The 13,397-nt window shown below is 46.3% G+C and overlaps 1 protein-coding gene across 4 annotated transcripts in view; it reads right to left on the bottom strand.

Annotated features, from left to right (window-relative positions):
• Positions 1 to 7,834, bottom strand: part of ZC3H12C (zinc finger CCCH-type containing 12C) — an 84,238-nt gene extending 76,404 nt beyond the window's left edge. The window contains exon 1 of one of the 4 annotated variants that reach the window (XM_045482727.1): positions 7,813 to 7,834. Coding sequence is in view for 3 of the 4 variants with exons in the window: in XM_045482722.1 (XP_045338678.1) it covers positions 6,333 to 6,413 (81 nt within the window). In the remaining variant the exon portion in view is untranslated. Of the gene's footprint in view, positions 1 to 6,332; positions 6,589 to 6,811; positions 6,960 to 7,038; positions 7,139 to 7,812 lie in introns of those variants that run through there. The other 3 variants (XM_045482724.1, XM_045482725.1, XM_045482722.1) reach the window with 3 other exon arrangements.
• Between the last annotated feature and the right edge of the window lie 5,563 nt (positions 7,835 to 13,397).

Raw genomic sequence — 13,397 nt, 5'->3', positions numbered from 1 at the left:
AGTATACATCATGAGGTCCTGCTGCCCCCGCCATTTAAAAAACAAACAAACAAACAAACAAACAAAAAGGCATGAACAAGTATTGCCATTTACTTTAGGATAAACCAGAAATCTCGATAACCTTGGCCAAGTTATAAGCATCTCTGGACATCAGTTCCATCACCTAGCAGATAGGCAAAACAACCACAGTATAAACCTAACAGAACTGTGTGAAACTAAATCAGATAATGTAAGTAAAGTGCTTAATACCGGTGCCTGGCACAGAGTTAGTGCCCAATAAATGTTAGCTATTATTAGATTTCACAGTAAGTAAAATTATAAGCTGCATATTATTTGAAGGTAGAAAACTAGCATGTCTGCATACAAAATCTTCCACTTAAAACAGTTTAAACATTTCACTCTTCGAAGACTTTAAGAATAAACGTTTTACACAAGTCAGTTTTATAATATCCTTCCCCTGCTAAGTGGGGTAGATAAGGTTAATTATATTCTTAGAAGGCAAACCTGTATGGCCCCTCAAGAAATCTCATCATTCATTCTAAGTTAATTTTTACAGTTTGGCCACCAATTCTCTTATTTGCTCTGAATCAATTATTGTGACCATCTCTTCACCATCCACAGGCTTTTTTGTTCATCCCACCCACATTAGCAGGTTCATTTTAAGTGCTATGTGGCCCTTCAATAACAACACATTCATGAAATATCTACTAGGTGCCAAGCGTTGTATCAGAGTTGGGTTAGAACAATGTAGACCACAGAGTCCTAGCCCTCAGGGAACCTAAAACAAGATAAAAAAAATCATATGTACATATAATGTACTGTTATCAACATTTTGTATTATCAGTATATCGTTATGACAAATCTATGCTCTAGGTAGTATTTTCTGTTTGCAGATGAAGAGTAGAGGTGCAAAAAGCAGAAAAGAAAGAAGTAAACAGTTAAACATAGACAAATATTCAAAGATTAGGGAGGAATATGTAATATTTTGAAAACACAGGGGAGCAAGCAAATAATTTTGCCCAAAACTGGGAGATTATGGAACGCTTGTGTTTCTACTTAAAAACCCAAGTAAAAACTCTGTAAAGTATACCTATGGGAATAAAAAATAGAAGATTCATCCAAATATTTACATTAGTTATTTCTGGGTAAGGAGACTCCAGGTGGCTTTCATTCTCTCTTTGCTTTTTCTTAACCAACTTGTAGTACTTAAACAATTTAAAATATAAGGCGAAAAAAAAGCCAGCATTAAAATTAGGTATCAATGCTCATCTAGCAAACTGTCAAAAATTTTATTAAAAAAATTTTTTTTAATGTTTATTTATTTTTGAGAGACAAGGGCGTGTACACACACACACACACACACACACACACACACACACACACACAGAGTGTGAGCGGGGGAGGGGTAGAGAGAGAGGGACACAGAATCCGAAGCAGGCTCCAGGCTCTGAGCTGTCAGCACAGACTCTGATGCAGGGCTCGAACTCACCAACAGTGAGATCATGGCCTGAGCCGAAGATGGATGCTGGAGCCACCCAGGTGCCCCAAAAAGTCCATAGTGCATTCAAACACGATGAAATCCAATCTCTCTCTCTCTCTCTCCTCTCTCTTTCTCTCTCTCCCTCTCTGCTAACAGGTATACGTATCCATTCAACTTTTCTGGAAAGCTTTCTGGCCATCAAAAACCTTAAAGCCTGTTGTGTTTGAGCATTACTTCTAGGACTCCTAAGGACCCAGGTGCAGAAAACATTTCATTGGGATGTTCGGCTAAAGCATAATGATATTAAAATACTGGGGGAAAAACATGTGTAACTCACACAGAATAAGGATTAAATGACATGTTCTTAGCAAGAAAATGTTTGAAATACTTTGAATAGCCTGAGAAAATCCTTAGTGTATGCTACCCGGGGATGGGAAGGTGGGGGGCAAAGCTCTATCATTCTACCTGCACAAGAAAAAGACCTCTAGAACCAAACTTTTTAGAAACCAAGCTTTTCAGAACCAAACTTCTAAGAAAGAGGATTCCATCACATTGTTTAAATCTCACATTACCAAATTTATTAACACACATTAGGTTACAGAGCCCTAAATATTTGTTTAAAGCAGGGGGTTGTAAACCTGACCAACCTGGAACCCTGGCTCTGCCATTATTAACCGTGAGACCTCCGTAAGTTATTTTACCACATTGTGGTTTGTTTTCTTCATCAGGGGAGGAAAGAGAAAGAGGCCACAAATACTTTTTCTTTTTTTTTTTTTTTTTTTTTCAACGTTTATTTATTTTTGGGACAGAGAGAGACAGAGCATGAACGGGGGAGGGGCAGAGAGAGAGGGAGACACAGAATCGGAAACAGGCTCCAGGCTCTGAGCCATCAGCCCAGAGCCTGACGCGGGGCTCGAACTCACGGACCGCGAGATCGTGACCTGGCTGAAGTCGGGCGCTTAACCGACTGCGCCACCCAGGCGCCCCAACACAAATACTTTTTCAAGGGCAGTGCAGTATAACATACACGGACAGCACCTGGAACGATGATTGGCACAATTAAGTGTTACCTACTGTCATCAGCCTTAAAAATACAACAAAGCAAACCAAATGAGATCTAAGCAGAGGCCTCGACAGCGAGCCAGGAGCCGAAGAAAAGGTAATGTTCCAGGCAAACAGGACAAGGTTCCAGGCAAACAGGACAACCTTGGGATTTTCTGCTTATTCCCTATCCACCCTTAAGGAGTGGGTAATTACCTTGAAGGCAGAACACTTTGACTTTTCAGACATCTGCTTGTGGGCTAGTTCACTGAGCCTAAGAATCACTGTCAGTGTTGTGATGTAAAACCACATACACTAGGCTTTACGGGGGGATTATTTTTCCATTTTCATTTTAACGAAGTAAAACAATCCTTTGCTGGTACACAGCAAAGTTAAAGAGAGAAATGCGTCAGTAGTGTTTTTAGCAAGCTCTGGGTCATAGAGGTTTAAGAAACTGTTTACGTTTGTCTACATTTTCTGAGTCTTTTACCAGGAAGCATGTGACGTTACTATAGCCAGAAAAAAGTGTTGTAAACGGCAGTAAAAATCACTACTCATAAAACCCTTTGTGGTTTCTGCCAAAAGATGCTCCTTCTGGTGGGACTACATTTCTGTTGAAATGTTCCCCATGTCAGACTAAAACTGTCTTCAGGTTTGTCTTCTTAGGGACCCTAAGCAATCTGCTGAAAAGACACGGTCCTTGCCTCCAAACTATTTCGGCCAGACGGGATTTCATATTGTCCAGACCCGGGAGTACTTGGCAGAGAGTAAGTTAACGTATGTCTTCTCATCTTCCAGACCCATCAGTGCTAATGATCACGCATCTCTTAATTTTCAAACGATGTGTGTCTACATATGTACACACGATGACACGTCTTAGGGAACAAAGTAAAAACAGAATCACAGGGAGACAGAACTGCCCAAGGGTTAAGGGCATGGGTTTCAGAGTCAGGCAGCAAAGGTTCCGGCTCCCTCCTGCAACTTTCTACCATTGTGACTCGAAGCTATTTGAACGCTGTGTCTGGGTTTCCTCATCTATAGAATGAGGACCAGAAGAGCAGTGTGTAAGCATGGGGTCGGGCACATCGGCACACAATACATAACAGCTGTTATGTCAGCTACAAAAACCACAGCAAGGATGGAGAACTGGTGTCTCCAGATCACAGATCTGAAAGCTACCTTTATGCCGTAAAGCACCAGATGTGACAGACGGGGCGCACATTTCCCAGGCCACCTCATTTAAATAGTTCAATTGCCCTATAAAGTCTCTTCCCCAAGACACTGGAGATATATTCTGGGATGAAATACATAAAAAAAAAAAAAAAAAAATTCAATTGTTCATCATTTCTCCAAACTACGAACAGCAGCAAATATTATAACAGGTCTTCTGGTGGACCTTAAAATTCAAGTTTTGTAAAAATCAGGGTATTTCAGATGTTGTAAGTCCACGAGGCATGTGGGCACCTCCGAGACACAAGATTTCTTATGATGTTTGGTAGACTGGAGATCAAACCCCAGCATCTCAGGATTCTAAATTTGGTTTCACTTTAGTTTGCATTTGGAAACCTGACTTAATACATTTTTTTGTTATTCACTGACCTTATTTACTATTTCTCTGTCCAGTAAAAGCTATACCCGGAAAGCGTGTTTGCCACTCACTGCTCCTATTGGCCCACCCACGCCCTGCCTTCCTTGCCTCACAGTATTCGCTTGGAAGGGACTCTTATCCCGCTCTACCAGCTTGAATCTTACTTTGGAGACCTGGCCAACAGCCTTTCCCACTACAATACCTGCATTTCCTATTCTTCGTTTGTCCCCCTTAGTCCATTTCATCCAGCACCATGTTCTAGCTGTTCCTAATCTCTCTTCTTCTAGAGGTCAGGGGCCTTATACAGCACCTAGATCAGCACTAAATTAATTATCTGCTGAGGGAATAAAAGTTTACTGGTGCCCAGGGAGCAGTCACTGGAGACTGGTTTACAATCCTACATTCTAACACTAACAGGATTTAAAAAAAAAAAAATCTACTTAATATCTTACGTTTGTTTCTTTAAAATCGCCATCCCATCAGAATGAGAGAATTCTTCTAAATTTACGCACAAAAACAGTGAAAAGCCCAGAAAGTGTATAAAAACTTACAAGAGGGTACAGAAAAGGAATTGAAAGCTATAAAATGATAGCAACACTTTTACGTCTGTTACAGTAATTAAAATTAATGTAAAAGCCATTGTGGTCTGCTAGAATGAAGACAAGGTAACTCAGGTGCAGAATGAGGAAAATACTTCAAAAATAGAATTTCCATGAAGCACCTGGGGTCCAATTTGGCAGCTATAACCCGTGAAACCTAGCTCCCGGAGAAGCCAGTAATATAAAATAGGTTATTTTTATTAGTCTGATAATTACAACAAATACTTAATAAAAGGAAGTGACTAATAAAAACTCCCATCAACAATACAAACATTCCACGCTTCTGTTTCCTATTCTTTAATATTTTCCACTGTTAATCAACTAGTTTCATTAGATGTTCATTATCAAAGGGAGATTTAAATTCAACAGCCTTTTTGTTATCGTTTGGTGAAAAAGTTTATTTTACTTTGTTTGTAATGTTCCAGTACCTGAGTGATGGCCAGATGCCCGAGGTTGAATTTTACAGTACTTGGAAAGTAAAACCCACTCTTTAAGTAAAAATACTCAAACTCAAAACGTTTTGGATTCTAGATTTCAAAACGTTTCAAATTCTAGATTTCAGTTACTAGATCATTCCGATATTTAAGGGTATCTTCAAACAGACAGGTATAGATAACGTAAAATAAGAACGCTAAATTGGAAGCAAAGAGGTGAACAGAGAGGTAAGATAGTAAGATAATTTTACAAATATTTGGCGAAGCTATGTTTATAGTCCGGTAACACCAAGATGAAGAAACTGCCATTAAAATGAACTTAAATGTGAGTGCTTAAATACATGTAAGTCATACCTTCTACAACCTAAACAAACTTCTACAACCTAAACATATTTAGACTTAAATACATATCTATCTCTATAGATACCTCCTATCTATCTCTATAGATACCTCTATCTATCTATAGAGATAGATATGGATAGAACGCTGTATTGCTGACTTCTTGTGGTTCTTGGAAAGCCCAAAAAGTGTTTGAGGCATAGCCACTGTTTCCCGTTTAGAAGATGCACTGGAAAAACTCAACGAGGAAATGAGTCAAGAATTGATGAATTTTACCAAATTTCTAAATATACTAGCCCAAGTGTCTCTGTAACTATTCCAAGATGGTTAAAAAAAGGAAAGAAAAGAAAAGAACGAAAAGAAAAAAGAAATCTGAATCAATAAGCGTCTCACCGGCCTGGGGGATACTCCAAACCAGCCTTGCAACCAATAGGAAAACTTTGACTAAATCTGGATTCAGATTTCATCTCTTTATCACAAAGCACGGAGCACAAACCAGTATTGTTAACGGTTACCCAAATGGCAAGACTCCCAGTTAGAGTAATCGGTACTTGGAAGCTCAGGCTGCTTCTGAACGGGTTGAAGGGGTGAAAGGGGAGGCAGTTTAGGGAAGGAAAGCGGGGATCCTTTCTCCGAGTTCGACGTGGAACAGGGCTGTGTCGGGGGTTGAAGGTGGGAAGCAGCGGCCCGTCTAAAATGAACGCGAGGTGAAAACCGGGGTGCGCCCCGGGGCCGAGGGGTGAGGGGCGCGGGGCGCAGGAGGGACGGGGACGCCGGAGGGGTTTCCGCCGGGGCCGCGTCACGAAAGCTAAGGGCTGGGGCTGGATCCGAGGTGCCGGGGGATGCCTCACCCCGCGAGCGCGCGGCGCCCAGAGCCGCAGGGGCAGCGCCGTGGGTCCGTTTCCGTCCGGAGCGCCCGGGCTCGCCTCCATCTTCGGCGGCCGAGCCCCGCGGCGGGCGGGCGGGAGTGGACCGCTGCCCTAGGCCGCGGGGCCCGGGTCTCCGGCCTCACCCGGCCCGAGGTGCCGGCGAGGACGGCTCCGGCCGCGGGGACGGCGGGCCGGGCTCTCCGCTCGGCCCCACCCGAGCTTGCGGGAGCCGCGGGCGCTCAGTCCTGTCCCCCCCACACCCCCTCCCCGCCTCACTCCCCGTCCTCCGGGGGGGGGGGGGCAGACCCGCCCAGGCCTGGAGCTCGCCCGGCGCCGCCGCTCCGGCCTCTCCGCCCGGCGCCCGGGCGCGGCCTCCCGGCGCGCCGCCCTCCCCTCGCGCGGCTCCCGCAGGGCCCCTCCGGCCGCTGTCCGCCCCCTCCCCCGCCGCCGGGGGGACAAACCTGGCGGCCGCAGCCCGGCATGGCCGACGCCGCGAGGAAGCGGCGCGCCGGCGGCGGGGCCCGCAAGCGACGGCGGCCGGCCCCGGCCCTCCCCGCGCCGAGCCGCGCCCGCCCGCGCGCCCTCGCTCTCTCCCTCCCCGCGGACCGCGGCCCCGGCGCCCCCTCCCCCGGGCTTGCACAACTCGCGCCCCGGCCGCGCGCGCACGCGGAATTGTTGCTCAACCTACTTGCGGTCTCTTCTCCGCGGCCATCACGACATGCCCTGGAAGCCGGGGCGGCCCCGGGGCCCTCCGGCGGCCGGCCGCCTCTCGCCTCCGCCCTGGGCCGCCGCGGCCGCCGCTAGGGAGCGGGGCGAGCGGGAGGCTCCCCCATGCCGCCCGCCCGGCCGGCCGGCCGCGCGCCGGGGCCTCGGCTCGCCCGCCGCCCGCGCCGCTGCTCCGCGGGCGAGAGCGAAGCCGGCTCTCCCGCCTGCCGCCTCGCTCCTCGGCCGCCCGCCCGCCCGCAGCCGCAGCCGCAGCCGCCGCCGCCGCGCCGCTTCCTCCTCCCCTTCCCTCTTTTCCTTCTCCTTCGCCTCCTCTGGAGCCGAGGTTGGCAAACCAGCACCTGCTGCTGGAGATCACCGAGAACTGAAACAGGAAACCCCGAGCCAAGGGGAAAACCCGGGAGGCGTGGAGAGGGGTGAGGGGAGCCACTGGAACCTGTCGGGCTCCACCGAGCCCGCCTGGCCTCCTCCCCTCGCACCCCTGCCCTCCCCCGGCCCGGCCCGGGGGTCCTGGCCTCCTCTCCCGGCCCGCCCCCCAGCCCCGTCCGGGAGGGCGCCTCTCTGCTCGGCGACACCTCGTCCTCGCAGCAATAAGGCGGCCCATTCATTCCCTGGGCGGGCAGGGAAACCGACAGGCTGCCAACTTAGGGCGAGTTGCCCGTGCTCCTCTGCTTATTATCAATATTCTGTAACGAGGAAAAACCACACCCGCGTTAGCAAGACCAATAAGGGAACTTACACAAATGAAGCTGTTGGGATTTCACCCAGGGGAAGGACTTCTTTCGGCAAGGAAACTGGCCTTATTGGAAATGGCAGTGTGTCAAAATCGAGGTTAAACCCGGGATAAATCCAGATCTCCCGCTGGAGGTTGGGAGGAGACGGACAGCCCTGTGCGCTGAGTTGCAAGAGTGAAGAGCGCTGAGAGCAGAGAGCCTTTTTTTCTCCTGTCAGTAGTCCAACCGCCGGCACAATTTAGGTCAACATTTCAGTAATGTTCAAATAATCGTATTCGCCTGCCTGTGGAATTCTCAGCGGCTGCCCCACTCCTAGCCTTGGGCCGGATGAATCCGCCTTGGGAGTGAAAGGGAAGGGAATTTATGTGGCTTGTGTCCCTACCATGCGCCACAGACTGGGTAGCCCGCTTTAAGTGCATTGTCTCATGTGTGTGTCACCACAGCCACGTGAGCTAGGTGTTATTATCCCCTTTATCCCTCAGAAAATTGAGGTTAGAAAAATTTGCTGAAACGACACGGTTTGAACAGGAAGCATATACAGGCCTGTCTGTGGCCGAAGCACATCCTTGTTTCACTGGACCATCATGCCTTTGATGATGAGACTTTTCACCTTTAATGAAATTCTTTCTTGTCTCTCTGAATTGTTTTCAATAGAGCATATGTGATTTAAGCCGGGATCTGCTGAATTTGCTTGGGTTACTTAATGGTAGTGACATCCATCCCGCTTATTGGGGCTACAACTTTATAGTTCCCAGTTCTTAAAAAAAAAAAAAATCTGCCTCTATGGCTCCGTCGAGCAGTACAGGTGTCCCCACTTATTTGGCCAACATTTGTAGCCCTTTAGCTATTGATGACGGGGTCCCAGCTGACAGCATCCTGCTGGCTGGTGCCCATGGACATCCTGGTAACTGTAAGACGGAAGGTACACCTTGCTGAGCCTGCTTTCCGCTCCAGCAGGCCGGGCTTGGGGCCTATTAAAGGAAATAGCAGACGGGTAGGCTTCTTCTGGGACACAAGAGCTCTCTGGTCCACATTTCTAGTATCACCTTTAAGACCCTCAGGCTGTCTGGCGCCCTGATCTCTGCAGCCCGGTCCGTTTTGATTGGCAAGCAGGGAGGGATGCTCTGGGAAATCATCCCCTGTTCGCTGAGCCAAACCCTCAGAAGTCTCTTGTGCAGTATCGGGGAGCTGCGGGGACCTAAAAAGAGGCTGGCTGGCTGACAATAAGTGACAGCATCTGTGGCATGATTTTAGTGATGCCAGGAGTTCCCCTACTCCACAATATATCACCCACACAGTCTTAGTTCCCTCATTGACTCAACTGAATTCCATTCAGCATTGATTAAGCATAGTTACAGACCAGGGCACTATATTAGGTAGTCTGGAGCTAAGAGACATGAATAATTATTGCAACTGCCAACATTTGTGAATGCTTACCATTCTAGGGACTTGGCATGTGTTGTCTCCTATTAGGCGCACAAAACCCCTGTGAGGAAGTAAGTTATCATTATTTCCATTTCACAGATGAGAAAACTGAGACCAAGATCACAGTCAGTAACAGCACGGGTGGGAGCACAGGTGGGAATCAGGACCCACTGTGAGAATACGATATGGGAACTGCCCTTAGTTACCTCACGACGCAGCTGGGGAAACAAAAACACATGGAAGTTCCAAGAAAACAAAGAAGACAAGAGAACTTGTAAGTGTTCAGTGTGTGTCATGGGTCATAAATCCAATGACGTTTCAGACCACAGAAGGGCTGCCTTCAGTTGGAGCAGCTGAGAAGACTGGCATAGAAGAAGAGCCTGGGCTTCAAAAAGATAAGAAAATGAAGCTGGATAATGATGAGGAATAGTATTTTGATAAACAGAGCGGATGGGGAAAGGCGTATCAATGAATTGGAAGGGTTTTGTGGAATTGTGAAGAGTTTTGAAGGCAGGGGGACGTGGAGAACATCCTATTTTAGGAAAATAAATATTGTGATGGTTACTGGATGGTCTGGAAAGGGGAGGGACTGGGTATGAGCAGGGAGACACGTTTGACAGCCAATATGGCAGAACAGACATGAAATACTGAAGTGAATAGTGATGGAGAGGAAGGGACAGTTTAGTGACGCACTGGGACTTGAAAAGTACTGAGGCTTTGTGAATGATTGCATACACTTGACCAAGACAGACGTGAGAAACGGGAGAAGTCCAAAGTAACTCTGTGAGTGTAAATGTAAAACCTTTAGTATTGCAGACTGGGCAAAAGAGGAAGCTTAGGGGTAGGGAAACTACTTTCTTGAACAAATGTTGAGAATACTTTGGTTTTAGGCATGTATTTGTGGTAATAGTGGAATATGTATGTGGCAATGTTTTATGGCCTTGTCTAGAAGAGACAAATAGTTACATAAATGAGACTTTTCTGTTACAGAGAGGGTATGAAAACTCTGAATGCTCACTATTATAAGAATAACCAGGCGTGGTTATTCGTCTTAAGTCAACAAGAGTTGAAAGAAAATCTCTAACAAAAATAAAATGCTTCTGTGCCCCTGAGACAAATAAGTATTAGGGGATGTCTCTCTTTTTGAGTCCAGATTATATTAACTTAGAAGCAAAAGAATATACAGGAAAGAAAATCCATGAGTTCAGAGAATATAAGACTGATGAGAGAAAATTAAGAGCTCATTTGGCCTGATCCGACTTTTCGTTTTGCAGACGGTGAAATTGAGGATCAAACTTTGAATGTCTTGACGATAAAATTTCAAAATAGGCATTTGGCAACTATGGCACATTTGCCATGACCAATTCTGGAGAGACAACCAATCTGTATTTTAGTTATAAAATCAAGCTTGGACCTCGAGCTGTGACTTTGAATTGCACATAATGAAAAGAATTTGAGTGGCCGCAGCTCCACAGAAGTTAAAGCCTTGGGACAGCCTCACTAGTCAAAAGCAAATGCTTTGGAAAGAACAGATTAGGGACAGGGGGTTGGTCAGGGTGGAGAGAATGGGTACAAGAGCGGCACTTCGTGGGGCACCTGGGTGGTTCAGTCGGTTAAGTGTCTGCTTTTGGCTCAGGTCATGATCTCGTGGCTCCTGAGTTCGAGCCCTGCATCGGGCTCTGTGCTGACAGCATGGAACCTGCTTGGGATTCTCCCTCTCCTCTCTCTCTCACTGCCCCTACTCTGTTTGTGCTCTCTCTCTCCTTCTCAAAATAAATAAATGAACTTAAAAAAAAAAAAAAGAGCAGTGCTTCTTTCTAAACTATAGCTCCCAGGGAGACTGCTGCGCACCTATATTCACATTTGAATTTCAAAAGACAGTTTGAGCCGGCCATCACCTCCCACCTGACTACCCTCAGCCTGGAACGTCCAATTGCCAGCCGCCTTTTCTAAGACCTCCAGGGACTTAAAAAGTGAGGGCCCATAAGCCACTCTCAGATTGAAAAGTGTCACACACCCTCAGCAACTGCTTCTACTCTATCCAGAACTTTCCTAGCGATGTCCTTCGAAGTTTCCTCTTTGAAAATGTGTGTATACAATGGATATGCTTGAGGATGCAAGAGAACTCTGTCTCCTGCCTCCACCTTTTCCACCAAAGCACTTACCTTACTCAGCTGAGACAATGTCAGTGGTCCCTTCCATGCGTTTCATTCAGCGCCAGCCCTTTGGCCAGCACTCGACTTCCTCTGGTTGAAGAGCTTTGCACCCATGGCCAGACGACTGCTGTGACTTTTCATTCGGTTTGTGTCTTCCAGACAATTCTGGTTAATTCCAGCCATCCACAAAATGTAAAGTTTTCTTAATAATATCATTCCCCTAAACAGCATGATCTGTGTAAGACAGACCCAGAGGGAAAAAACACATCCTTGCCCAGGTCCTTCAGGGACTGCTTAGAGTTGCTTTTCAATGCTGAGTTCGTAGGGAAAGGAAACTAGAGGGCACGAGATACGTGCTGTTGACCAATCCCAGGACTTCTTTCTCTTGATGGAGTTACCACAAGATTCTATATCAGCAGCATGACTCCTGTTTTTTTTTTTTTTCTCCAGCATTTGTGGGAGGCCCCCAGAGAGCAGAACACAAGGTTTTCAATATGCTGTGTCATAGAGTCATGTGCTTGGTTTTCTACCTGAACCAGACAGCGTGGCTGCCCTAATTTACCACATTTGGTCAACATAGGAATTTTGAGAATCATGAACGTTTACTATTGAATTTAAAACTGCTCCTAAGGTGGCTCGTTGCCATTTTGACAGGGACCAACATGTGTTATGACAGTTCACCTTGCCCAGAAGTTGAAAGACTTTTTGTTGTAAAAATTGCACCAAATCTTTTTTGTGCAATTTTAAGTGTACCAGAAACATCCTCGTCACCTCTGCAAGCTTCCCTTGTTTTTTTTTATTTTTATTTATTTTTTATTTTTTTTTTCAACGTTTATTTATTTTTGGGACAGAGAGAGACAGAGCATGAACGGGGGAGGGGCAGAGAGAGAGGGAGACACAGAATCGGAAACAGGCTCCAGGCTCTGAGCCATCAGCCCAGAGCCTGACGCGGGGCTCGAACTCACGGACCGCGAGATCGTGACCTGGCTGAAGTCGGACGCTTAACCGACTGCGCCACCCAGGCGCCCCAAGCTTCCCTTGTTTTAAAAGTAAACTCGTATACAGAATTACAAACGCACATAACTGAGCCAGTTGGAAAGAGAATGATGGAATTTTTGGGTTAAAGTATACCCGGTGTTAAAAGGCTGTATCACGAGAATATTAATTGTAGCATTATTGGCAGAGGCAAAAAAAAAAAAAAAAAAAAAAAAAAAAACTGGAATAAACCTAAATATCTATTCATAGGAGACTATTTATTTATTTTTTTATTTTTTTTTCAACGTTTTTATTTATTTTTGGGACAGAGAGAGAGACAGAGCATGAACGGATGAGGGGCAGAGAGAGAGGGAGACACAGAATCGGAAACAGGCTCCAGGCTCTGAGCTGTCAGCACAGAACCCGATGCGGGGCTCAAACTCCCGGACCGCGAGATCGTGACCTGGCTGAAGTCGGACGCTTAACCGACTGCGCCACCCAGGCGCCCCTCATAGGAGACTATTTATATGAATTGTGGTATCTGCATACGTTAGACTGCCATTCACCTATTACAGAGAATGAAGTGGCTTAATGCATTTGGAATTGTTTTTGAAAAAGTGATGTCAATACCAGTGTATATAATATGCTACCATTTGTGTGAAAAACAGAATATTTCTACATGTGCTTACACGTGCCTGCATTATCTCTGGAAGGACACACAAGAAGCTGGTCATGGTGGTTGTCCTGGGCAGGGGGACTGGATGATTATTCAAAGGACGCGTGGAAAAGAGATTCCCTTTTTATTCTATAACCATTTATAGCTTTTGAATTTTAAATGGGGTGCTTGATTTAGCTCTCCCCCCAAAATTTTTAAGTCTACCTTTATTGGTGATATGTGCTACTGTCTGCCCTTTTCTATTGGATTTTATAGATAGGCAGATATTATTTTTGCAAAGAGTACCCCAGCCACAAGGAAGAGGAAGTTGAGAGTCCTGTGAGTTGCATGTGTGGGTTCTGGGGCTTCCCAGCGAAGG

The sequence above is a fragment of the Leopardus geoffroyi genome, chromosome D1, assembly GCF_018350155.1.
Source record: "Leopardus geoffroyi isolate Oge1 chromosome D1, O.geoffroyi_Oge1_pat1.0, whole genome shotgun sequence".
NCBI classification, from domain to species: Eukaryota; Metazoa; Chordata; class Mammalia; order Carnivora; family Felidae; genus Leopardus; species Leopardus geoffroyi.
The sequence above is the reverse complement of the archived record's forward strand: the minus strand, read 5'-3'. Positions and strand labels throughout refer to the sequence as shown.